Source organism: Leptopilina heterotoma, unplaced genomic scaffold (assembly GCF_015476425.1).
Source record: "Leptopilina heterotoma isolate Lh14 unplaced genomic scaffold, ASM1547642v1 Lhet_164, whole genome shotgun sequence".
NCBI classification, from domain to species: Eukaryota; Metazoa; Arthropoda; class Insecta; order Hymenoptera; family Figitidae; genus Leptopilina; species Leptopilina heterotoma.
In genome coordinates this window covers 470442-496876 of record NW_025110880.1, presented here as the reverse complement: position 1 = coordinate 496876, position 26435 = coordinate 470442, and the positions used below count along the sequence as shown (strand labels likewise).

The 26435-nt window shown below is 23.8% G+C and overlaps 1 protein-coding gene across 2 annotated transcripts in view; it reads right to left on the bottom strand.

Annotated features, from left to right (window-relative positions):
* Positions 1–3904: 3904 nt before the first annotated feature.
* Positions 3905–26435, bottom strand: part of LOC122499057 (uncharacterized protein DDB_G0287625) — a 274973-nt gene continuing 252442 nt past the window's right edge. For both annotated transcript variants that reach the window (XM_043607120.1, XM_043607121.1), the window contains exons 6-14: positions 26042–26113; positions 25573–25776; positions 21814–22005; positions 20931–21162; positions 14912–15100; positions 11558–11660; positions 7474–7696; positions 7155–7333; positions 3905–6095 (exon numbers count right to left, since the gene is read on the bottom strand). In XM_043607120.1, coding sequence (XP_043463055.1) covers positions 3989–6095; positions 7155–7333; positions 7474–7696; positions 11558–11660; positions 14912–15100; positions 20931–21162; positions 21814–22005; positions 25573–25776; positions 26042–26113 — 3501 coding nt within the window. In that variant the 3' untranslated portion in view covers positions 3905–3988. The remainder of the gene's footprint in view (positions 6096–7154; positions 7334–7473; positions 7697–11557; positions 11661–14911; positions 15101–20930; positions 21163–21813; positions 22006–25572; positions 25777–26041; positions 26114–26435) is intronic.

Below are 26435 nucleotides of genomic sequence, written 5' to 3'. Positions count from 1 at the left end.
TAATTTTAAAATTTAAATTCACCTAAATAAATTGCAGAGTTTTTTTTTACATTCGTTGAAATTCTACCTAGAGTGAAAAAAGTTTTTGCAACATGACTTTTACAATTTATCTCTCTCGATACCTGACGCTTTAGACTATATATTAAGAAATTTAACACTTTTACGATTTACAAAAAAAGCTTACTACTTTTTTGTATATAGCAATAAATAAAATTTAAGTGTAAAAAAGGTATTTCATTCAACACTTATTATTTTAAAAATTAAAATTAAACAATTAGATAAAAAAAGTAGATTTTTACTTCAATTTGGAAAAATTACTCGGAAATTGAATTCTTTCGAAAATTGGAAAATGATTAGTTTTAGAGTTAAAAGAATTCCAAAATACTTTCAAGAGAAATCCGATTGAAATTTGAATTTTAACAGGATTTTAGTTGAAAGGTGAACAAAATTAGAAAATCTGATAAAATTCCGGAAATTTTTCGAAATGTGATATTCAATCGTAAAAGGGTTAAATTTGGATTAAAAAAAAACTTACTAGTAAAAAGATTAGAAATTTGTCTATATATTATTTTTATTTGGAATTAAAAATTCTTTTTATTTTAAAATTTGATAAGAAAGGAAAATTTTCTTTTTTTTCTTTATTTTAATTAATTTTTTTTTTGTTTCTATATATATATATATTGTGTCAATGTGTGTCCCTATTTAATTATTTATAGAGATTTGATAAGTAGGCAGCCAAAAAAATTGGTGTTATTTATTAGTTTGTTAAGAGTAGTTTTCTATATGAGTGACTTATTTCAAGATAAAGCAGGTGCGGAACGATCATTGGTCTTCGTTTTGCGCAGCTTCACTGTGGAAAAGACGTTGTTCCTGCGAAAGAAGGGCCAGGTTAGTAAATGAGTGTTGCCCCCGGGGTGTGTCACTTTTTTCTCTTAAAAAAAAAAAAGAAGGAAAAGACGAAAGGAAAAACGACACGTTGCCGAACGGTTATGACGCCAGAAAGAGTCGTGCGAAACCAAACGAAAAAAAAATAATAAAATGAAAAAAAAAAAAATGTAAAAAAGAACAACTTGTGAACGCGACCGTGCAACAAAACGAGTAAATAGAGCCTCCCGTGACCTGGGACGTGTCTCTATTTTCATTTCATATTGTCCCACACTGCCATAAGCTCAATTTACTCTTATCAAAACTGATGTGTAAAAATTCTTATAATACAACAAAATGAAATTTATTTTATTTACTATTCTCTTGTTTTTAATTTAATCAATCAAAATTTTTTTAATGGGGAATTTTTTCGCAATGGAAATTAAAAATATGCTACATTTTTTTATCGAACGAAAATGTAAGGAATTTTTTTTTCCAAAATGAAAAATGACCGAATATTCTTGTAATGAAAAATAAAAAAAATGTATGTATTGCTTCTCACAATTGCTGTCCAGCCATTCTGGGGAATATTAAAGTCCACATGAGACAAAATTCGAAAAAATTTATCAAATGTTATGCAAAGATTTCTTTGGTTTATGTTCGGAAATTTTGTTCGTTATTTGAATAAAAGAGAAGACAAGAAAAAAGAAGAGTAATTTAAAGATAATTATAAATGCAAAATTCCAAAAATTAAAATTTATTTATTTATTTTAAAACATTTTCTATTCATTTCGAGTTTTCTATATTTTATTCTGATTACTTTCAAAATATTTTTAATGCTTCTGAATAGGTGCTCGACATACAAGAAAAAATTCGTCGAAAGTTCAAATCTTCATTTACATTTAATTCCTTTTAAACATTTTTAATTTTTTCCAAGTCAGTTTATATTCCATTTCAAGGAAATAAATTAAGAAATAAATTTTTTTTCAAATACTTTTTCAAACAAATTTTAGCATATACAAATTTTTCTCAATTCTCAAAAATATTTCCCGTTTTCAAACATTTTTTCTTTTTTAAAGTTTTAAAAGAAAAAAAAAATTGAGTAGTTTAAAAAATTTTATTAGTTATTAATATTTAATTAATAATTTTAAAAAATTTAAATACCTATTATTTAAAAAATTGACAAAAATAAAAAAAACAGAATGACTGGATGTTCACCTACATAAGCAAACGAAAACAATGAAAAGCAATAATATGAAAAGAAGGCATTTTCAGTAAAACTATAAACATTAAAGGCGACAACAAGAACAATATTCATCACAAAACGAGAACAATTTAATAATAAGAAATAGCACCGAAAATTTTGTCATTCTGCGCCCAAGGAAAAACAAAGTTTACATAAATTTTCAAAACAGTTGTACAAGTCAATTTGAATATTCCACAACGAATAGAAATTTTATAAAATTGTGTACGTATATGTATATATAAAAAAAAACTTTCCTACTTTTCTCTCCTGCAGAAGGACAAAACTTGAAAACTACTTGGAGCATCTGCAATCAAGAACACAATTTGCATTCTCAATTTTTTCATAAATCGAAATGTAAAAAAAATATATCTCTCTTTTTTTTCTTTTTTTAATCAATAATTTAAAAACGTCTGTTTATATTTTCCAAATTGTTGATTCTACGTGTTATGCATTTCAGCAACGTAATTAATTTAGTTCACTTTTTTTTTATTAAATTTCGTTACATTTGAGAATGCAAAAAAGGCACATGAATAGAACCGTAATTTAATTTTCCGAATTTTTATTTTATAGAAATTGGTTTTATCTGATAAGTTGTATGTGATAATTAACAATAATTATTTATAAATCTAAACATAAGTTATTTTAATTATTATTATTTTTTATTTTTACTAATTTATTTCAAAAAAATAAATAAACAGAATTTTTATAACCACTTAACTTTCTATATAGTTTTCAAATTTTGATTTATTTTTAACAAATTTTTTTCAAATTATAATTTACGAATTCTAAATTTTTATAAGCGTTATTGTATCAAATTATTAATTACCGTAATAATCAGTTTCTCAACATATTATTCAAAATAATTTTCAATATTATCGAATTACCAATTGTTGCAAAATTTTTCTATCGTAGTGATAGTTTTTTATATTTTCTATATTTTTCAACCTGTATTTCATTACTATTTTAATTTTTTTTTTATTTCTAATTTATTTGAATAATTATTTCATCTCATAATTATTATTTTGTTGAAATATGAATTTTTCATCATTTTTGTTTATCCAAATAGTCGTTTTTTTTTTATAACACGATTGGTAATCCTTTCTTCTAGTTTTATTTTTTTTCGAATTAACATTTTGAGCAATTAACATTTTTCCAAAGTTTAATTTTTTTTAACCTGTTATTTACTGATTTCTCAAGTTTTATACTTCGTATACTTCGTCACTTTTTGTGCAAAGCGAACTTTTTATTTTTCTTAATATTTTAATTAATTAGTTATAATTTTTTTTGTCGAATTATAATTATTAATTATATTATTAATTAATAATTGTTATTTAAATATTTATAATTAGAAATTATAATTATAAATAATTTTTTGATAATATAAAAATTATTTGAATTTTCCCAGAATTATTCACAAAACGAAAGTTTAATTTAGTTTCCAAAAAAAATTATTATTGTAGTTATTATTAATTAATAATAATAATTATTCATAGTTACGAAAATAATTTTAATAGATACAAATTTGGTACAAAAATGCTTATGGAGATTTAGATTGCAGAATGTGAACTTGTAATTGTATTGGTTCTGAAAATTTGTTAATAAAAAAATATACTATTAATATTGAAAATTGGAAAAAAAATTATTTAGAGTAATAAAAATTCTGTTACTTTTTTTTGAAAATATTTCAATTTATACGAAAAAAATGGAATTAAAAACATCATTTCCTGGAAGATAAAAAGAATTTCAATAAAATAGAAATCGGAAAAATTAATAAACTCTAAAAAATAAATTGTTGGTAAAATAAAGAAAAAAAGGTCCAGTAGGAAGGGAAAAATTCCAGAACTAAAAAAAACATGGAAAAAAATTCTCTCCGCCATTCTACTTCTTCTTCTTCTTTTTGTTATTGTTGTTATTATTGTTGACCGATTGATCAACACCCCATAAATCGTACCAAGGTCCACATGTATTTTTCTCCCTCTCTTTCCCTCGTCCCCTCTCCCTCTCTCTTTCACTATCTCTTCTTAATTTTGTTCTTGGCAATAGTGTTTTCTCCGCCACCTGATCCTTGACGATAATACAACTGTATGTCGATTCCTCATCAGACGCTTCAGTTTCAGTGAAATTTTGCATTAAACCATCGTCATCGTCACCATAAGTTTTTTTACATCTACGATCATTTCTTTTCGCCTCATTATTCTCCTTGAGTTCAGCAACAATCATATTTCTCTTCGCTTCCAAACTACGTTTACGTTCATTCTCAAGAATTGCCTTACGCGATATATTACCAACGAAATAGGATCTCTCTTGTTGTCTCTCCCGATGATGATGTTGTTGGTGATGATGATGATGTTGCTGTTGATTGACATATTCCGTTCTGTCGACAATTTTCGGCCTCTCGGCAGGTTTTGGAAAATCGTCATCGGTGAAAAAATCCCCTTTCTCAGGCACATGTTGACGTTCGGCTGGTTTTGGTTCATTTGTAATTGTCGAATCACTGTTTTTTTTTTCTAATGTTCGATGAGTCGAGATAGTCTCCTCGTAACTTGATTTTCGGGACGATTCATTGGTTTGATTTTTCTCGTCCTTTGTCTCTTTTTTCAGCATTTTGGGAATATCAACTAGGGAACGATGCTGCCATAGGGCCATTCCCTCTAGAACTTCGGAATCACGTCTGAAACGCCAGAAAGATTTGGTTCTCTTCACTAATTTTGGACTCTTACCATCGACCTCCAAAGATCTACCGGTTTGAATTAGATGACCCATTGCGGTACTCTGTCTTGGTAATAGGACCTTTCGTTCATTCTTTAATGTATTATTGTTGTTTTCATTAGTTTCGGATTCTTTTTCACGATAGTGACGTTCGAGTACTTTGGTTCGTTCTAATTTTGTCTCGAAATTTGATTCATAACCACGATCCTTATCAATCATTGGGGGATTATGATTGTACGTTTCGCCGTAGATTTCCTCTTTTTCCGAATAGCGACGTTCGCGAAAATTTGGTCTCTCGGGAGCTTCGATGGACGGTGGTCTTGGTCTTTCGAAACGATGACGACTTTCATTTTTCTCAAGAGTTCGTTCACGTTCATAGCCAAGTGTTGCTGATTTCGAAGTGTTTTCAAAATAACGCCTTTGCGATTGTGATCGTCTCTCAGTGGAATTAAAATTCTCGTAATTATTCTTATCCTCGATTCTTCTTTCGATGAATTTTGGTGGACTGTGCTCCCTAGCGTACTTTTGTGCTGTTTGCTCTAATTTTTGGGCAATGTGCTCAACCTTACGGCCTGTCTCGGGAATTGTTATGGTACTCTCGTCGTCGGAGTTGGAAGAATTTGAAGAATTTGAAGAAGTTTTGTCGTCGTCGTTGTTGTTATTATTGTTGTTGTATTTTTCTTCTTGATAGTGTTGATTTTCGGTTTGTTCGTTATTTTCGCGATAGTATTTTTTGTTGGAGTATTCGATACCGTTGGTGTAGGTGACCTCCTCATCGTCGTCCTCCTCTTCATCGACTTCAATATCGTCTTCACTTTCGATTTTTGTTGATTCACCATTACGACTACTGGTGAAACTTCTCATTTTTTGATCGCGGGAAAATTTACTTCTGTTATTCGGATTTGGACGATTTGATAAATCGATGTCACTTTTGGGTGATTTGTCGAGTTGTTGATTTTTATTTTTCTTCTTTTTCGATGAGCCATTCTCCCTTTGGGAATTGGCGAATTCACGATTCTCCTCAGTCTTGTGACGTCGACCTGATGAATAACGTCCGGACTCGGCTTTCTCGCTATCCTGAATATTTGAATTGGCCCAAATGTCCATTGCAGCTCTATAAAGATGCCAGCTCTTCTCATCCCTTGGAATTGACTTCCAGGAATCGTTCTCCCAATTCTTTCCACTGCTTGGCTTTTCATCTCTCTGCGGTTGTTGTTGCTGTTGCTGTTTCTGCTTTTTGGATCGGTCAGCTTCGCGTGGCTTTCTGCGTCGCAGTCTGTTTCGGGGTGTTTTTTTTTTTGGTGAACGTTGAAGAAAATAAAAGAAGAAATAAAAAAACAACAAAAAATGGAAGACTGCAGTGCCAAAAGACCCAAGAGCCAGTAGATACGGATCCCCTACGTGCCAAGTCAGGAATTGGGAAATTTAGATGATCGGAAAGGGATATTTGAATTTTTTTCAGGATTTTTATTTCTTGGAAAGCGCAAAACAAGAAAAAAATTATATAGGAAACAAAAGGAGAGGACCACCACCGTCGCGTTTAATTCCATCGATCGTAGTAACGCATGCGGAATCTACAAAGAATGAGAAAAAAGAAGGTAATCTAAAAAAAATGAACCCAATTGTTGTTTAACAATGGAGAACGAAGAGGTTCTTTGACATGAGAATAAATTTAATAGAACACGAAACAAATTACATTAGCTCGAGACACATTAACTCTACAAAGGACGTGCATTATGACGAATATAATAATAGAAACAAAAAAAATATATATTTCAAAATTTAATTTTTCATGCTTTTACAAAGTCTAAAAAGCAAAAGAATTAGTTTTTCGGTCCCAATTTAATCGATATTTGAATAATTTAAATTGTTTTCATATTAAAAATCTTGACAGAAAATAATAGAATAAATAATATGAAATAACAACTTTAATTTACCAATAATTAAAAATAGATATAAAAAACAAATAAATGAATAAAAAGTAATGAACGCAAAGAACACTCTCTGATCTCTGAAATTTTCCTCTTTTCTCACTTTCCCAATCACTATATTGTCTGGACTAAAAAACAGAATAAATATGAATAGGGAAAGGATTCAGCAATTTTTACAAAGCATCATGCCAATAATAATTTCAGTTAGACTAAATTAAAAAAGGGATTTGTTTTTATATGTATTGAAAGCAGTTTCTACAATTGGAAAACTTGGCCGAGAATTTTAAAAGTTATATGGTAAAAATGAAATTTAAAATGCCCGAACACTACGTTTCAAAGCGTTCGCGTTTTAAAGTAATAAGAAATAATGTAGGAAAAAAAAAGAAAAGTCCAATTTATCTCACCTCATTGCCTCGTCATCGCTGTAATCAATATCAGGCTGAACTGGTGGCTCGTTAGAAAATCCACTATCATTACTACTGTGAAGTGAAGTAACGGCCTGAGGAGGTGGAACCGGAGGGACTGGCGGTTGCACTCTACGACCACCAGCTAAAACTGTCGGCAAAGTACCGGATGGACGGATCTGTGGATAAAATGGACAATTTAGAACACTATTGCGAGAATTTTTTCTTTCTTTTTTTTAACCGGTGTCTCGATTTTTCAGCGAGAGAAAGGAGATAATTTTTAAGATAAAGAAATATAGAGGAAGGAAAAAATTATTACCACTTTTTGTTGACGTGCCGTTGGAGTTGTAATATTATGAGCGCTATTACTTTTTGGCACATTAGTTGGAGTTCCATTATTGGTGTTGCCATTGCTATTGGTTCCATGGTTCAAGGATAAATCATCATTACTTGGCATTGGTGGTCGTGTGGGTGGCGGTTTACACGGTGGAACTGTTCTCGGCTCTGGTGTTCGTCCATTATTCGAACTGTGATTTGGTGACCTGTTAATAAAAATTAATTTAGTAATATTTTAAATTTTTACTAATTCTATTAATTTTCCATTAATTAATTGATTAATTAATTTCGTCAAGCCCGAGCTGATGATGAATATGATGTCAGTTATTCAAAATGGCGGACCCAATATGGCGGATGGTTTATAGAAAATATTGTTATAATTTTGTTTTATAAAACAAAAGTTTTTAATTTTTACTTATTATTCGGAAATTTTCATTCTTTGATTTCAAATGATCCTGTTTCGTTCAGAATTTTCTAAATATTCACTTCTTTTTTAATTTAATCAATTTTAGAATTTGTTTTTTACAGGGTTGCCAAAGGTCAGGGAATTCAGGGAAAAGTCAGGGAAAGTAGAATTAGTCAGGAAAATGAGAGAAAAGTCAGGGATTTTTATTAAAAGTACTGGAAAAAATTAAATTTTTAGAATTCATAAAAAATAATTAATTTTGGTGTTTTTTTGTTTACCTTATAAAATTTGAAATTACCACAAATTCTAATACAAAACCTTCAATTTTTTTCAGTTTCTGACAATAATTTCTTTTTAAATAAGTAAAATTTTGAAGAACTATATCATAAAATTATTACTTATAAATTATTTAATGAATAATTTCACTTAAATATTTCAAAATTAATTGAATTTCAAAAGAGTTGTGCGTTTATAATTTTCATAAATAGATGAACTTCAAAAGATTTTAATTTTAAAATTTGTAAAATTTCAATTTTGAATGAATTTATTTAGAAATTTTAAAGTATTTAGATTTTTGAAAAACTTTAATAATTCAAATTCTTTTGAAATTAGTTAAATTTTTATTTGGATATTTAATTAATTATTAAAAATAATGGATTTATAGAAGAATTTTAGTTAAAAACACTAAAAAAAAAAAGAATTGAATTTTAGAAAAGTTGCAAATGATTGCAGAAATTCAATTATTTTCAAAAGTAATAAAATTCTTCCCCAAAAATTTAATTATGTTCAAACATTTTAAAAAACTCTCGTCAAAATTTTAATAATCTTTATAAATAATAAAATTCGTCTCCGAATTTCAATTATTTTCATAAATTTTAATAACATTCTTGGAAAAAATTTCAATTATTCTCATAAATTTTCCTCAATTTAATTATTTTCAATATCAACTAATTTAGTAAAATTTTCCAAGAGAATTCATATTTTAAAATTATTTTAATAAAATTCTACACAAACACATCATTATTTTCAAAAATAATAAAAATTTCACAGCAATGCAATTATTGACAAATTTCTTATAAATTTCTTCGCATTAATTGAATAATTTTCATAAATAATAAAATTTTGTACAGGGTTTCAATTATTTCTATAAATAATAAAATTCATTTTAGGAATTCCATTGTTTTCATAATTATAATAAAAATCATCGCAGTATTTTAATTATTTTTCGACCACTTAACAATTTTATTCAAATTCCTCGAAAAATGTAATTATTCTTAATAATTTTATTAAAATTTGTCGAAAGAATTCAATTATTTATAAATTTGTTTTTTTAAATTGATTTTTTCGAGGAATTGAAATTAAATTCTTATAAAATTTTATTTAAAAAAATTGAAATCCTGCGATGAATTTTATTATTTATGAAAATAATTGAATAGTTGTTAAGAATTTTATTAAAATTTTAAAAAATAATTGAATTCCTGAGAAGAATTTTATTATTAATGACAATAATTGAATTATTGCAAAAAAAGATTATTAAAATGTTTAAAAGGAATTGAATTTCTGTGAAAAATTTTGTTAGTTTTGAAAATAATTAAATTCTTCATAAGAATTATATGAAAATTGTTTTAAATTATTAATTTTTTCGAAATATAATAAATATTATGAACATTTTACTTTAAATAATTGAATTCTTGTGTATAAAACTTCAATAGTTAATAATTTAATTTTTCGATTAATTAATTTTAAATATTAAAAATAATTGAAATTCTTCGATGAGTTTTATTATTTATAAAAATAATTTTGAAGAAGTTTTACAATTAAAGACATTCGTAAATAAATATTTAATAGAAAATTTTTTTAGTATCCAATCATCATAAGAGTCAATCAGAATATTCTTCAGAGCCTGGAAAAAAGTCAAAATTTTGTATGGAAATTAGGGAAAAGTCTGGAAAAAACAAAATTAAATTTTTATGATGTTACGAATAGGATTTAATTTAATAAAAGTAAAATAGATAAATTATTTTATTATCAATTTAAATCTGTCGTGATAACGAAAAATGCTCTTCAGCAAATTAAATAAATTTGAATAGGTAGGGGACTTTTCCACTCTCACAATTATTGATATCAATTGTGTAGTTACAATTAATAAGAATAGAAATTATTGGTTAAATTAATATTTATTTAATTATCAGATTTACATATATTTTATAAATCTTTAATTTTCCAATATATAAATGTTCTGGGATTAAAATATAAATTATAATAAAAAAAAGAATGTGAATATTCTTTTTAGTAAAATCTCATGAAATCAACTTATGAAAATTTACGTATTTCTTTGAAAATTGATTTGTGTATATGAGTGTAATGTGTAATTATTTACTCACTTTTAATCGTTATGTTTGCTTCTTTTATTTGTATTTATATCGCAGCAATCTTCCTTTTCCCTTACTCGTATTTAGCCTCAAACTTGATATTCTTTAAAGTGGACTTAATCTCAATTCAATATTTCTGTTTTACAATAAATGGGGACTACGCCCTTCAATTTACAAAAGGATAAAAATTCTTTAGTCTTAATGACTCACAATATATAAATCACGTTCAGGTACTTTGCCTGAATTAAACTGCCCAGATTTTCCCTTGTCAAGTCTTTTTATTGATTGACAATTAGGTGGGGAAATCCTCAATGCAGTTTATTCTGACAGCTTGCAGAATTTGGTACTTGCGAAATTTAGATTTTGACCACTTCGTTGTTGTGCAATAATTTACAAATAATTGAAAGAAATCTTGCCTTGCGATATTAACATAAAAAAGAAAAATGTGCTTTGCTTAATTTAATTGTGCTAATTACCCGATTAAAAGTGGGTTGTTCAGAGTTTTGCTTAATGTTGGAATTTATTGGTGTTACTAATAAATATGTATTTTTGTGTAAGAACGATAATTGTGTTTTTAGGTTACAAGGCAAAATTATGAAATGGATTCTATATAATTCAATTAAACTACGTTGTTTCTATGTAAATATAAAGGTAACAAAGTCATACGTAACATATGACAACCCTGTTTTAATTAAATCTAATATTAGAAGAAAAACCTAGTCAAATATTTTAGGTTGAGGAAAAAATTGAGAATTAAATGAAAGAAAATGAAAGTGGAAATTTATTCTTACACTCTTCTTGGATCTTCTTCCACTTTGTTTCTACTTACTTTAAATGAAAGTAAATTTTAACGGCTCATAAATTTGACAGGAATGGAAATATATTTGAAAAAAAAGAGTGTGTAAAACATTCATGAGATTCACTTTGAAAGGAGATTGTTTCAATCACTTTCATAGATTAAATGGAAGGCATTTGCCTCACGCAATGACGTTTATTTTCAGAGACAAGATGGCAACGGTTTATGTGTCCACTCCAATCTAAACACTACTATATATATATACGTAAATGTAAACCACATAGAAAAAGTGCAATCTGTCGAATATAGTTTCCAATCAAAATAACTCTCTTGAATTTATTTTTCTATAAATAAATTCCAAAGTATTTTATTTAATCAATTAAAAACTTTTTATTTTTACTATTTTTTGTTCACTTTTTTATTGTTCCTATTCTTTGGGGAAATTTTACTTTTTATATATTATGAGGACAAAAGTGTGAAATTTATGACTTACCCTAAATTCTCGTCGATGATCACTTCGGTGTATGCCAGAGGGAACCATCCTGAGCTCTGTGTACGAAGATTCTCGCCAAACTGCCAACCCTTTTGTCTATCGCCTAGAGAGATAAAATCAAAAATTCACACAAAACTTTTCCACTTTCTTTAAAAATTTAAGGTATTTTTCTCTTTAATATTCGACTTTGAAAATTTGTAAAAAAAAAATATTTAAATTTGATGAAATTCTCAATTTTATAATATTTAGTAGAACTATTAACCACTTAAACCCATTTTTTTCAAAAAACTAATTCTTTTGTTTATAATTTATATAATTTAAAATGTTCGAATTTTGCCATTTCTTTAGACTGATTTTCGTTTACATTTAGTAAATTTATTAAATTACCTACGTTGGTTTTATATTTAACTTTATATTTTTGCTTTTTAATTCCAATTCAATTCACTAATTTCTATAAATAGATTTCTTTAATTTTATCGAAATTCTATATAATGAAAACTTGATTGAAATTGAAAATTCTTTCAAATAAAAATTCTATTAAATAGAAATTTTATTTGAAGCAAATAACTTTACTACAGCCAAATGGAAAATTCATTTTTTTCCTTCGATTGTAAAATTGTAATGAAAATTCTATTAAATCTATTTAATGAAAATTTAATTAATAAATAAATTCGTCCAAATAAAAATTTTATTAAATTGAAAATTTAAAAAAAGTTAAATAAACATTTTTTTAATATAAACGTTTAATTGAATAATTATGATAAATCGTACAAAATTATTTTAAATTTTATTTCCAGTAATTTAACGTAATAAATACTTATTGAGTTTCATTCTCTGTTTTTATTTAATTTACTAGCAACAATTCGCGTGCGGCTACCTTCATACGTACTTTATAAAATAAAATTAGCAACTTTAAGAATAATAGAATTTAAAAATTTTTAATTCAAATTTTTGTTGAAAATACTAAAAAAATTGAATTTTTGAGAAATTACAAATAATTGCAGAAGTTAAGTTATTTTTAAAATTAATAAAATTCTTCTCATAAAATTCAATAATTGTGTTAAAAATTTTTTAAAAATTTTCCTCAAAATCCCAATTATCTTTATAAATAACAATATTCTTCATCAAAGTTCAATTATTTTCAGAAATGTCAATAAAATTCTTGTCCTAATTTCAATTAGTTTCAAAAATTTTTCTCATTTCATAATGATTTTCAATATTTACTATTTTAATAAAGTTTCTCAAAAATAATTCAATTATTTAAAAAAAATTTTAATAAAATTTCACGCAAACATTTAATTATTTTCATAAATAATAAAAATTTCACAAGAATTCAATTATTTACAAATTTTTTATAAATTTCTTTGCAATAATTCAATTATTTTCATAAAAAAATAATTAAAAATTCTAGAAAATAATAATTGAATTGAAATGATGAAAATAATTTTGAACGAATTGCAGTAACAATATTCTTATAATATAAAATATTAAATCTTATCTCTCAGTCTTCTTTAATTATTATGAAACATGAAGATTTTATAGGTTGTTTAATTTCAAAAATGTTTGAAAATCTTAATTCCTATAGAAAAATAATAATAATTAAATATTTATTTAAAAATGAAGTAATTAATGTTTTCGAATAATTTTCAATTAAAGTTTATAATTGACAAATGGAAGTTATAAATATTTTTTTCCTTTATTTTTAAAAAACTTTGAATATTATTAAAAAAATACCTAGTAATTGAGAAATAGAAATGATGCAAATAATTTCCTTAGGAAATTTGAGAATTTTGTATAAAAATATTAAGAAATGGGAATATGTAACGTTTTTTTCCCTAAAAGAAAAGAATAAGTTTCTGAAAAATATTGTTATTGAGAAATATAAATTATGCATAAAATGACTATATTTTCTATTTTTTAATCATAATTTTTTAACAATTCACAATTTTCTATTTTTTATAAATCGAAAGGAGAAAAATTTGCATAATTTAGATCAGTCAAACGAAATTTGTTATAGAAAAAAGATATAATAAACAAAATTTATTTGTTAATCATAATTTTTCTAAAATTTTCTAATTTTAAATATTATTTTATTATAAATCATGAAAAAATACCTGCATATTTTCGATTTGTCAAAAAATATATTTTTTAAAGGAAAAAAAAACAAAAGCATACACAAAAACATAATTTTAGTTTTTATTTGTTTTTGTTTTTCTCTCTTTAATTAATGTTCATCGTAAGAACTCGATAGAGTTTGGAGCTCAGTTTTAAATTTATTTTTGCAGTTTGCAATACGTTTTTACTTAATTTGACAAATTATTTTTATTTTATTTTATTGTGAATTATTGTATTGTGAACCGTTATTTATTTATTAATTTTCTATGTGTTATTTATGTATTGTTTTTATACCAAGACGGATTATTTATTTATTTATGGTATGTTATTTTATATTATTAAGTAGGTACTGTGTTATTTATTTATTTATTGTTACTTTTTTATTTTTATTAATTTTTCATAAATTTACATATTTTTTATATAGTGATTCTTTATTAATTTTCATTTTTTTTTACTAATATTCATTCTTTTATTATTAATTATTAATTTTTAATAATTGTTATTTTTTAATTTTTGAATTATTTTAATTTTTTAATTTTTCAATTATTTTTATTTTTTAATTTATTTTATGAATATTAAGATCCTTTATAATTTTCTGACTTCAGACTCTACTCCATCTTTAGGGTATAAAATTTGTCTTCGTCTATTTTAATTATTAATTTTTGATAAGATAATTATTCACCAATTTTTATTTTATTTATTGTTAAATTATTTTTTATTATTATTTTAATTTTGTATATATTTTTTGGATAGACTACCTGAAGAGGAAATCATTTAGATTTCGAAACTTTGGAGTAAATAAATATTTTTATTCATTGTCCGAAGGTTTTTGTTTTATTTGCCTTATTTTATAAATTATTATAAATATAATTATTTAAAAAATATTATTGTATAAACAATATATAATTTATAACATATTTTAATATTTAAAGATAAATTAAATGTTAAATCTAATAATCAATCAATTATCTTTTTTAGACTATAATTAAAAGGTGAAAATGTAAAATAGATTAAATCGGAAAATAAAAATATTCGAATTAGGTGGTAATCAAAAATGGAGGAGGGAGAGAGAGGGGGTGGGAATAAACGAGGTTAACAGGAAAATGATGAAGGAGGCTTGAGGGTTTAACAGGGAGCTAAGAACTATTAATTTGATAGCCAGAAAATAATGTAATAGCATCATCGGATAGAGGGTAGGGGGTCAAGAGTTGAAGGGGAGGGTAAATTTGAGATAGTTACCCATCAGAGCGATGAGATCTCCTTCCAAAAAGCTGAGTTGATTTTCTCCAGAGCTGAGATAAGCGAAGAGTGCCCTGGCTAAAGGAGCATCGCCCCATCCTCCGGCAACAACTCCAGTACTCATAACCACGGCACTGTTGCGGGATGCTGGGGCCATGGATCTTGGTCGTGGAGGTGTTTCCGGAACCTCTGTGAAAACAGAAACCTTGTAAATGCTTCAATTCACTTTGTCTGCCCTTTTCAAGTTTAAAACAAACATTTCCGACAAACTAAATCGTTTTACGTCTAAAGGTACGGTCCTTATGAAAACATTCATTAATCCTTACAAACATTTCGTTTTGTAAATATATATATATTCCTCCCTTTCAAAATCTTAATATTTTCTCAAAATTACTTGAGGCGCATCAATAAATCCCTCTTTTGATATTATGAATCTTTAGTTCTTTACTTTATCGAAATTTGCGGTTTATTTAATCAGAATTAACTGTAATTTAATGGAGCGTGTGAATAGACTCCAATTATTATTCTCCGAATCTTTATTTTACCGAAATTCTTTTTATCTAATAAGAATTAATTTTAATTTCTTTCAATCGAAATACTAATTTACAGAAAAATTATGTTTTCGAAATTATGTTTTATAATCTTGAAATCACCGAATAATCATTTCTAAAAATTCTTATTTTTTATATTTATTATTTACATTAATATTTTCATTTTCGAATTGTCAATTTTGATAAACATTATTTTATAGATTTGTTAATAATTATTTTATTTTTTATTTGTAAATTATAATAATTATTAATAATTATGTTCTCGAATTATTATTCAATATAATTTTATTAGTATCGAATTACCAATTCTTATAAAATTTATTGTTCCCATATTTTTTTATAATAACTAAACACTGAGAAAATATTATACTCGTTTTAAGTAAAAAAAAAATAATTTTAAGTAATTTTGTTTCATTGAAATTAGTTTGTAAGGTTAATTCCAATATATATAAAAAATATTTACTGCTTTGATTCAAAAATAATTTTTGTTTGGATAATTATTATGTTTAATAAAACATATTTCCTGTTTTGGTTTAAACAAAAAATATGTTTAAAAATTTTATGTTTGATTCAAACTTAAAAGTTGATTATAAATAATTTAAAATCAACCATAAATTATGTTTGAATTAAATATATTATTTCTTTAAATGAACCAAAAAATATGTTTGAATTAAACTTAAATTTTTTTGACTGTATAGCAAAGATACTTTAAGTTTAATTTAAACAAAATATGTTTGAATTAAATAAATCGTTTTCTCAGTGAATTTTCTAATTACTATAACATTTCTAAATTTTAATTTATTGAAATATCATTTGTTATAAAACTTTTTTCTTAAAAATATTTTTCAAACTAATTTTAACTTTATCGAATTAACATTTCTTATAATATTCTTTACTCCAAATCATCCTGATAATTACTATAATTATTTTCTAACCTGTATTTCCAAATACAAATATTTTTCAAATTTAAATTCACAGAATTAAATTTTTAAAATTACCTAATTTTTTCACAAACTTTTATATTTTGTAAAGTGTCATTACCGAATTGACAGTTTTTATTATTTTTAATATTGCAAAAAATAATTTTACATAATTTTTTTGTTAATTAATTTTTATTTTAAATAATAATTTAATATTTACTAAAAATAATGTCTTGTTTTATTCAGCATTAATCCCTCTTTCATTTAAACTAAATGGCTTTGAAAAAAAATTTGTTCAAAAATTTTTATAACCTGTTAAAATTCTTTTTTGGCAAAAATATAATTTTCCTGTTTCTGCTCCTCAAAATATTGAAATTTCACTTTTTTTAATTTTGTTAGTATTTAGATAGAAACTTTACTAATAATAATAATAATTATTAATAATTTAATATTTAAATTTTGAAAATTTTCCTTCATTTTATGTTCTTTATTTTCTATTACTTCTAAATCTTGCTAATAACTATTTCACATAATGTTTTTGTTACCAAATTTCTACTTTAAATAATTTATTTTTTTCAATTATTAATTTTAAAGAATTATTTCTGAGAATTTTTATTTTGCATAAAATTTTCCCAAATGTTTTTATTTCTCTAATTTGTAGTGTTTCATATTTTTTTATCCTAATTATTGTTTTCTATAATGTGTCCATTTTTTTAAATTTAATTTTATACCTAATTGCTATTTTGAATATCAAAAAAATGAATATCGGATTCATAATTCCAGACGAAGCTAATTTTAATCGATTTGGAATTTTACTTTTACTTTAAAAATTTTATTTTCAGTTTGGTTGTTCAAAAAAATTACAAACACCGAAATTAATTATTTGAATTTTCAAAGAATTTTCTATTAAAAATTGATTTGAAAATTATTTTAGTCAAAATTTTAGATTATAAATGAACATTAAAAGCATTATAACATAAATTTTTAGAAATAATTGAATTTTGAAAAGGTTTCAAATTAAAATCTTTGAAAATTAAAATTTTTTATACTTTTAACTAACAATTGTGTAGAATTAATTATTTTGAAAAAGTTACTATGATTTTAAACATTTTTGTTTTTGCAATTAGTTTCCAAAGTTTGATTCTTGAAAAAAAAAAAATTTGTGAAAAAAAGCCAGCTAAAGTCAAAAATAGAAAGGGGAAAAGAAAGAGACAAAAACAATTCGGCTTTTTTCAATGAAATAAAGAATAGTGCTTTCAAATTAACACTACTCGATTTTTCAAGATTTCAATCAGTAAATCGCCAAGTACTGCGAGCGTGATTAAATTGCCAGAGGCTAAACGAATGAAGTGGAAAAATTTTTTTTTTACTCTACCAATACATAGACCTAGTGGTAAAACAAACAATGAGAGAACGATACTGGTTATCCAAAGCCCCCGTTGCTCTTCAACTGTTTTGCGAGCACTTCTACACATTCGATCGGTTCAGCGCGCGCTATTCGTTATATTTACCTCATCTATAGCTGCCATTGCAAAAGGTAACTCGTAACTTGGATGTCTACACGTATACATATATTCACAATATTTTCCTGTATTTGTGTAACAACCGTAAAAAAGTGAGTGTGTACTCAAAAAAAAAAACCCCTCTGGGACTATTTTTTTATACATTAAATCGGCCACTAAACGTTCTCGTTAAAAAAAGTATTAAATAAGCGCGAGTCTTTTTTTTAATTGGTATATTGATTGTCACTTTGAAAAAAATTTTCAATAATAAAATATATTTATTTTATTATTGAAATAAACGTTTTTTTAATGTTTTTTTTAACTTTTTTTTAAATGGAAAAACAGAGTTCTATTCAGTTTTACATGTTGATATGAATTTATTCTTGTTTCAGTCCGTATACCTATTGAAAGGAAAAATTCGCTTTTTTAATTTCAAAATTGATATGGTTGGGATGTAACCAGTTCGTTAAAAGTTTAGTTACGGTTTGATTCAGCATTGTAAAATGTATTTCGACATGTGAAAGGAATTTCTATTTACTTTCTAAACTTATGACAAAAAATTTCAAAAAATTTGCTCTAGTTTATAGTTTACTACCCTTGTAGAATTTCACTAGAATAATTTTGTAGAATTTGCAAAAAAAAATTCTAGTTTTTACTTAAATTTTTACGTATATATTTTAAAATTAATTGAATTTCAAAAGAGATGTGCGTTTACAATTTCCATAAATAGATGAACTTCAAAAGGTTTTAATTTTAAAGTTTGAAAAATTTCAATTTTGAATAAATTTATTTAGAAATTTTAAATAACTTAGATTTTTGAAAAATGTTAATAACTAAAATTCATCTGAAATTAGTTAAATTTTTATTTGTATATTTAATTAGTTATTAATAATAATGGATTTATAGAAGAATTTTAGTTAAAAACACTAAAAAAATTGAATTTTGAAGAAGTTGCAAATGATTGGAGAAATTCAATTATTTTCAAAAGTAATAAAATTCTTTGCAAACATTTAATTTTGTTCAAAAATTAAAAAGATTTTTATCAAATTTCAATTATTTTTATGAATTTCAAAATTCTTCTCTGAAATTCAATTATTTAAAAAAATTTTGATAAAATTCTTCGCAAAATTTCAATTATTTTTCAAAATTTTCCTGAATTCAATCATTTTTAATATCTACTGTTTTAATAAAGTTTTCCGATAAAATTCAGTTATTTAAAAAAAAATTTTCTAATAAAATTCTACGTATAAATTTAATTATTTTCATAAATATTAAAAATTTCACAGGAATTCAATTATTTACAAATTTTTTATAAATCTCTTCGCAATAATTGAATTATTTTCATAAATATAATAAATCTTTAACAGGGATTCAATAAATTTTAACAATAATAAAATTCTTTTTAGGAATTCGCAGAATTTCAATTATTTTTAAATTTTTAATACAATTTTAATTGAATTCCTCGAGAAATGTAATTATTCTTAAAAACTTATCGCAGAATTTCAATTATTTTTAATACAGTTTTAATCGAATTCCTCGAGAAATGTAATTATTCTTAAAAATTTTATTAAAATTCGCCCAAGGATTCAATTATTTAAAAATTTGTTGACAAAATTCTTCATAAAAATTCAATTTTAAAAAAGATTCAATTATTCAATAAATTATTTATTATTTAAATAATGTAATTCTCGTAGAATTTTCTAATAAAAATTGATTTTGTAAATGAATTTTAGTCGAAATTTTAGATAATAATTGAATAGGTATTAAAAACATTATAGCATGGATTTTTAGAAATAATTGAATTTTGAAAAGGTTTCAAATTAAATTTTCCCTATTTATAATTAAAGATTTGCCGAATATTCGAAATTTTGTAAAATTGAATTGTAAACAAATGGATTTGAAAATTCCCAAAAAACTTTTTCAAAAATTATTAATTTAAAGAAAAATTTTAGTTAAACATTTTAGTTAAAAATAATAATTGAATTTAAATGATGAAAATAATTTTGGAGAAGTTGCATAGTATAACAATATTCTTATAATATAGAAAATTATATTTACTAAATTTTAAAAGGTTAGAATTTGAAATTTTTAAAGATCTTAATTGATATGAAAAATAGTAATGATTAAATATTTATTTAAAATTGAAGTTATTGATTTCAGGGATTTTTATTAAAGTTCTGTAAAAAATTGAATTTTAGAGAAGTTACAAATGATTGCAGAAATTCAATTATTTTCAAAAGTAATAAAATTCTTCGCAGAAATTCAATTATGTTCAAAAATTGTTAAAAATAACACTTCAAAATTTCAATTATCTTTAAAAATAATAAAATTCTTCTGCAAAATTCAATTATTTTCAAAAATTTCAATAAAATTCTAGGCAAAATTTCAATTATTTTCAAAAATTTTTCTCAATTCAATCATTTTCAATATTAACTATTTTATAATAAAATTTTTCAAAAGATTTCAATTATTTAAAAAAAGTATTGATAAAATTTAAAGCAAACTAAAGCAAAATTTTTACTATTTTTACCGAGATTAAAATATTTTCATGAAAATAATAAAATTTATCATAGAATTTCAATTATTTTTAATAAAATTTGAATCGAATTCCTGGAAAAATGTAATTAGTTTTGAAGATTTTATTAAAATTCGTCGAAAAAATTGAATTATTTAAAAATTTGTTGATAAAATTCTTTATTAGGATTTAATTTCGAAATTCTTTGGGGTCAGGGAAAAAGTCAAAACTTTGTCTGGAAATCAGGGAAAAACAAAATTAAATTTTTGTATCAACCCTGATAAAAAAATAATTGTTTAAATTTCTATTTAATATTTACTAGAATTCATGTAAGTTGTATTTTAATAAAATTAGAGGAATTCGGATCATATAAGGAAAATTGCCGTTGTTCTGAAACGCGCTGGTCAATTTTCGTATTCATTGAAAGTTGAATTATTGATTGAAAGTTACTTCACTCTTTGGAGGAAAGATTGGATCTACCGCAATGTAATTGAATTTGTTCTAGTATTTTTTTTTCTTTTTTCGACAAACCTGGTCCAAGTGAGAGAGACGATGCATGAAGATTGGCTTCAGATCGCGCTCTAGACAAAGCCGGTGGAAGATGAGGTGGTCCACTTTGATGAACCAAAGTTGAATTTCCAGGCGATGGTCCCAATCGTAGCTCCAAACAGGAACTGTCCATACTCCTCGTCTTTCGCAATTGTGAATTCATTGTCAATTCAGAACCTCCATTTTCTTCATCGTCCGGCCAAAAGGACACTTGCTGAAAATTGTTCCAAATAAAAAAATAAAATTTTCATCTTGAAACAAGCGCTTGAATCTTATTTATAAAAAAAAGCAGATAAACTCCGTAAATTTATGTGATTTAAATAATTAAATAAAGTTAAGAAAATTATTTTATCAAATATATGAACAAAAAAAAATGTTGTGTGTTTTAATACAGATATGACGCGCTTCGAAGAAATAGGTACCTGAATCAAAATATTTTAGATTATGTTTGTAATTTTTGTAATGAAAATATACAAAGTGAATCAGCTCTCAATATAAATCGCAGTCATGTTTAATTTTTCATTGCATCTAAAATAATTAGAAAATTTTAATTTTGGATTTAAAATAGACAGAGAGAATTTTAATTAAGGTCAAAATAACAAAAACATAACCTAATGATTTGCTTCTTTTCTTCGGAGTGCGTCACAAATAAAGTAAAAGAAACATATTTTTAAATATAAATAAAGTTATAAAATAAGTAAATATTTAAAAATATAAGTAAAATAGAAAAAAAAGAGAGTTGGAAAAGAATTAATACTATTCTAAGAACTATATTACAATAAAGAAGAAGAGAGAAAAGAAGATACTGTGAATATTGAGTGACTATAAGAAAAGACGAAATAAATATTTCAAGATCTATTCTCACCCTTAATCTCGAAGCGAACATATCTTCAACAGACTGTGGCAGGTACTCTCTTGTGGCTGCCACTTCACGCCACTCATCGACAGAGGGATGAAGTGCAGCCAAAGCCACTTCATGAAAACTTGCGTAGTGCTTCGCCAAGGAACATTGCCGCTCCAACACGAACCCATACCTTCTTCTCTCTTGAGTCATCGCCTGCAAATTTCACTATTATTTACTATTTCCTATTTACTCACGACTCCTCACGAACGTGTTAATATAATTGTTTGAGGCGAGGAATTAAAATGATAAATAATTAAGAAAAATATATGTTAATAACGTAGGTTTTTCAAATTCTGGTCAATTTTTGAACCCAAAAATGAAATGACTCTTTTTAACGTATTTTCTTACGCTGAATTCGAATCCTTTGATAGATAGCTTGAAACTTATTACACAGAGGTTTTGGGGGTAATTTTAAGGCACGAACTAGGTCCGCAAATCCCGTAAAAGTCCGTAAAAGTCCGTTTTTTTCAAAAAAAGGTCCGTAAAGTCCGTAATTTGTACGATATAATTTGAATAATTTTAGAGAAATTACAAATGATTGTAGGAATTACATTATTTTCAAAAGTAATAAAATTCTTGTCAAAAGTTCAATTATGTTCAAAAAAATTTTAAATTTCACGTCAAAATTTCAATTATCTTTAGATATAATTAAATTCTTCTCCTAGATTCAATTATTTTCAAAAATTTTAATAAAATTCTTGGCAAAATTTTACAGCGATTCAATTATTTTGGTAAATAATAAAATTCTTATTAGGAATTCAATTATTTTGATAAATAATAAAACTCATTGTAGAATTTCAATTATTTTTAATACAATTTTTTTAATAAAAAAAAAATTCTTTCCCAAAATTCAATTATTTTCAAAAATTGTAATAAAATTCTTAGCAAAATTCTAATCACTTTTATAAATAATAAAATTCTTCCTCGAATTTCAATTGTTTTCAAAAATTTTAATAAAAATCTCGTCAAAATTTCAATTATTTTTATAAATAATATAATTCTTCTTGGAAATTCAATTATTTTCAAAAATTTTCATATAATTTTTGTTAAAATTTAAATTATTTTTATGAATAATAAAATTCCTCTCCAAAAATAAATTATTTTAAAAATTTTTAATTTGAATCTCGTCAAAATTTCAATTAGTTTTATAATTCTTCCCCGAAATTCAATTATTTCCAAAAATTGTTATAAAATTCTTTGTTAAATTCTAATTACTTTTATAAATAATAACATTCTTCCTCGAATTTTAATTATTTTCAAAAATTTTAATAAATATCTCGTCAAAATTTCAATTATTTTTATAAATAATATAATTCTTCTTGGAAATTCAATTATTTTCAAAAATTTTCATATAATTTTTGTCAAAATTTCAATTATTTTCAATTATTTTCAAAAATTTTCATATAATTTTTGTAAAAATTTAAATTATTTTCAATTATTTTCAAAAATTTTCATATAATGTTTGTCAAAATTTCAATTATTTTCAATTATTTTCAAAAATTTTCATATAATTTTTGTCAAAATTTCAATTATTTTTATGAATAATAAAATTCCTCTCCAAAAATCAATTATTTTTAAAATTTTTAATTCGAATCTCGTCAAAATTTCAATTATTTTTATAATTCTTCCCCGAAATTCAATTATTTCCAAAAATTGTAATAAAATTCTTAGTAAAATTCTAATTACTTTTATAAATAATAAAATTCTTCCTCGAATTTTAATTATTTTCAAAAATTTTAATAAACATCTCGTCAAAATTTCAATTATTTTTATAAATAATATAATTCTTCTTGGAAATTCAATTATTTTCAAAAATTTTCATATAATTTTTGTCAAAATTTCAATTATTTTCAATTATTTTTAAAAATTTTCATATAATTTTTGTAAAAATTTAAATTATTTTCAATTATTTTCAAAAATTTTCATATAATGTTTGTCAAAATTTCAATTATTTTCAAAAATCTTCATATAATTTTTGTCAAAATTTCAATTATTTTTATGAATAATAAAATTCCTCTCCAAAAATCAATTATTTTTAAAATTTTTAATTCGAATCTAGTAAAATTGTCAATTATTTTTATAAACAATTACATTCTTCTCCGAAATTCAATTATTTTCAAAAAATGTAATAAAATTTTTGCCAAAATTTTCATTATTTTCAAGAATTTTTCTCAATTTAATGATTTTTAATAGGTATTTTCTATTCTAATAATATTTTCCAAAAGAATTCAATTATTTAAAAAAAAATTTAAGAAAATTCTACACAAACTTTTAATTATTTTCAAATAAAAAAAAAAATTTTTATTATTTACAAATTTTTTTATAAATCTCTTCGCAATCATTTAATTATTTTCATAAATAATAAAAGTTTTGCAGGGATTCAATTATTTCGATAAATAATAAAACTCATTGCAGAATTTCAATTATTTTTAATACAATTTTAATTAAATTCCTCGAAAGAGTGTAATTATTCTTAAAAATTTTATTAATATTTGTCAAAAGAATTCAATCATTTAAAAATTTATTGATACAATTCTTTATTAGAATTCAATTTATGCAATTATTCAATAAATTGTTTTCTTGTATTTAAATAATTGAATTCTTCTCGAATTTAAAAAAAAAATAATTTAAATATGTATTTCAGTTAAAATTTTAGATTATAATTGAATACTAAAAGCATTAGAGCATTTAATTACATACAATTACATTACATTTTTAGAAATATTTGAATTTTGAAAAGGTTTCAGATTAAAATCTTTGAAAATTTGAATTTTTCATATTTTTAATAATAATTCTGTGGAATTAATTTTTTTAAGAAAGTTTAATTACGGATTTTTTCTAAGATTTTTATTTTCTAATATATATTTAATTAAAGAATTTACGAATAATTAAATTTTCCTACAATTGAATATTCTAAGCAAATGGATTTGAAAATTGTCAAAGAACTTTTTCGAAAATTATTAAAAATAATCGATTTTAAGAAGAATTTTAGTTAAAAATTTTTGAAAATAAAAATTTTATCACTAGGTCATCTTTAATTATTATAAAACATGAAGAAATCGATCACTCCGAGTCGAAGACTTGGAGTTATCGATATCTTTATGTTTTATAATAATAAGTATTAATACTTATTCATAATAAGTAACATATTTTGATTTGCAGTAATAATTGTTTAAAGTTGTAATAAAAAAACGAAATGGCAATATTTATTAAAAAAAAACCGTCTGCAGATTCGAATTCAGTGTAAAAATTTACATTAGAAAGAGATTTCTACTACTCGGGTCTAAAACTGTTTTAAAACTAAGGGTTAAAAAAATGTAAAGAATCAGATTAAAAAAAAATTTTAAAAAGGAAAATTTACTATAGTGAAAGGTGAAGACTAAATTAAATAAAAGGTAAGTTAAGAAAAAAGAAAAGAAAGATAAAAAAAAGAAGAAAAAGCAAAAAAAGGAAAAAAAGAAAAATCAAAAGGAAGAAACTAAATTAAGAAAAGGAAACTATAATAAAAAACAGAAAGAATTTTTCCTTATAAAATAGCAAAACAATATGAAGTAAATATTTCGCCTCAAAGAAAAGAGAAAAGAGAAAAATTGTGAAATTGAATAAAAAATGTAGAAAAAAATAGTTGCACTGTTTAAAAAAAAGAGGTAACAAAAAAAAAAAGGAAAGAAAGTTCTCGTCTAAAGCAAGATCAGAAGATCTACTTAACGAGCGACTCACGTTCTTCAAACTCTGTTCACAGAAGGCGTCAAGCTTTGACTTTTCCTCTTCAAGAATCTGCATGTTCTTCAACTCTTTGTCCATGGCAAGTCCACTTTTACTGGCACCTCTCGACTTTTTTCTTTGCTTTTTCATAGTTGCTGCTGCTTTACTATAAGTCTCAGATCTTGTCTTGTGTTGCTGAAGAAATTTCTTTTGCTCGCTCTGTTCAAATTTTCGAGAATCAATTGTTAGTTATAAATGGTGAGCGAAAGAAAACTATATTATGATACAAACTAAAAAATTTGCTTCACTTAACAGTTTATGAGTACATTATATATTATTTACTTGTTTATGTATTTATATACTTATGTATTTACATATAATTATGTATTTACATACTTATATATTTACTTATTATTTATTTACTTATAATTTTTTTACTTATTCACTAATTAATCTATTTATTTTGTAATTTATTTATACTGACCTGAACAACTTTAGTGTCCTTCTCTAAATTAGTTTCAAGTGGTACCAACAAATCGACATAGAACGCCTTCAACTGTAACAAAAAAAAATTTTAAATTATAAATTTATTTAGACAAAAACATTCAGTCGCTAAATTTTATATTATAATGTAAATATAATGCTATTGATTTATTATTTACGTTAAATTAATTATTATAATTTTATCAACTATTAATTAAATTAATTTTTAGTTTATTATTTATTAATTATTTTCTTTACTTATTATTAATTTATTATAATTAAAATTATTATTATTCCCAATTACTTTATTTAATATTATTGAAATAAATGATATACATATAAATATAAAAAGAATCATGAAACCGAGAGTAAATCCAATTTACAGTGATGTTTCA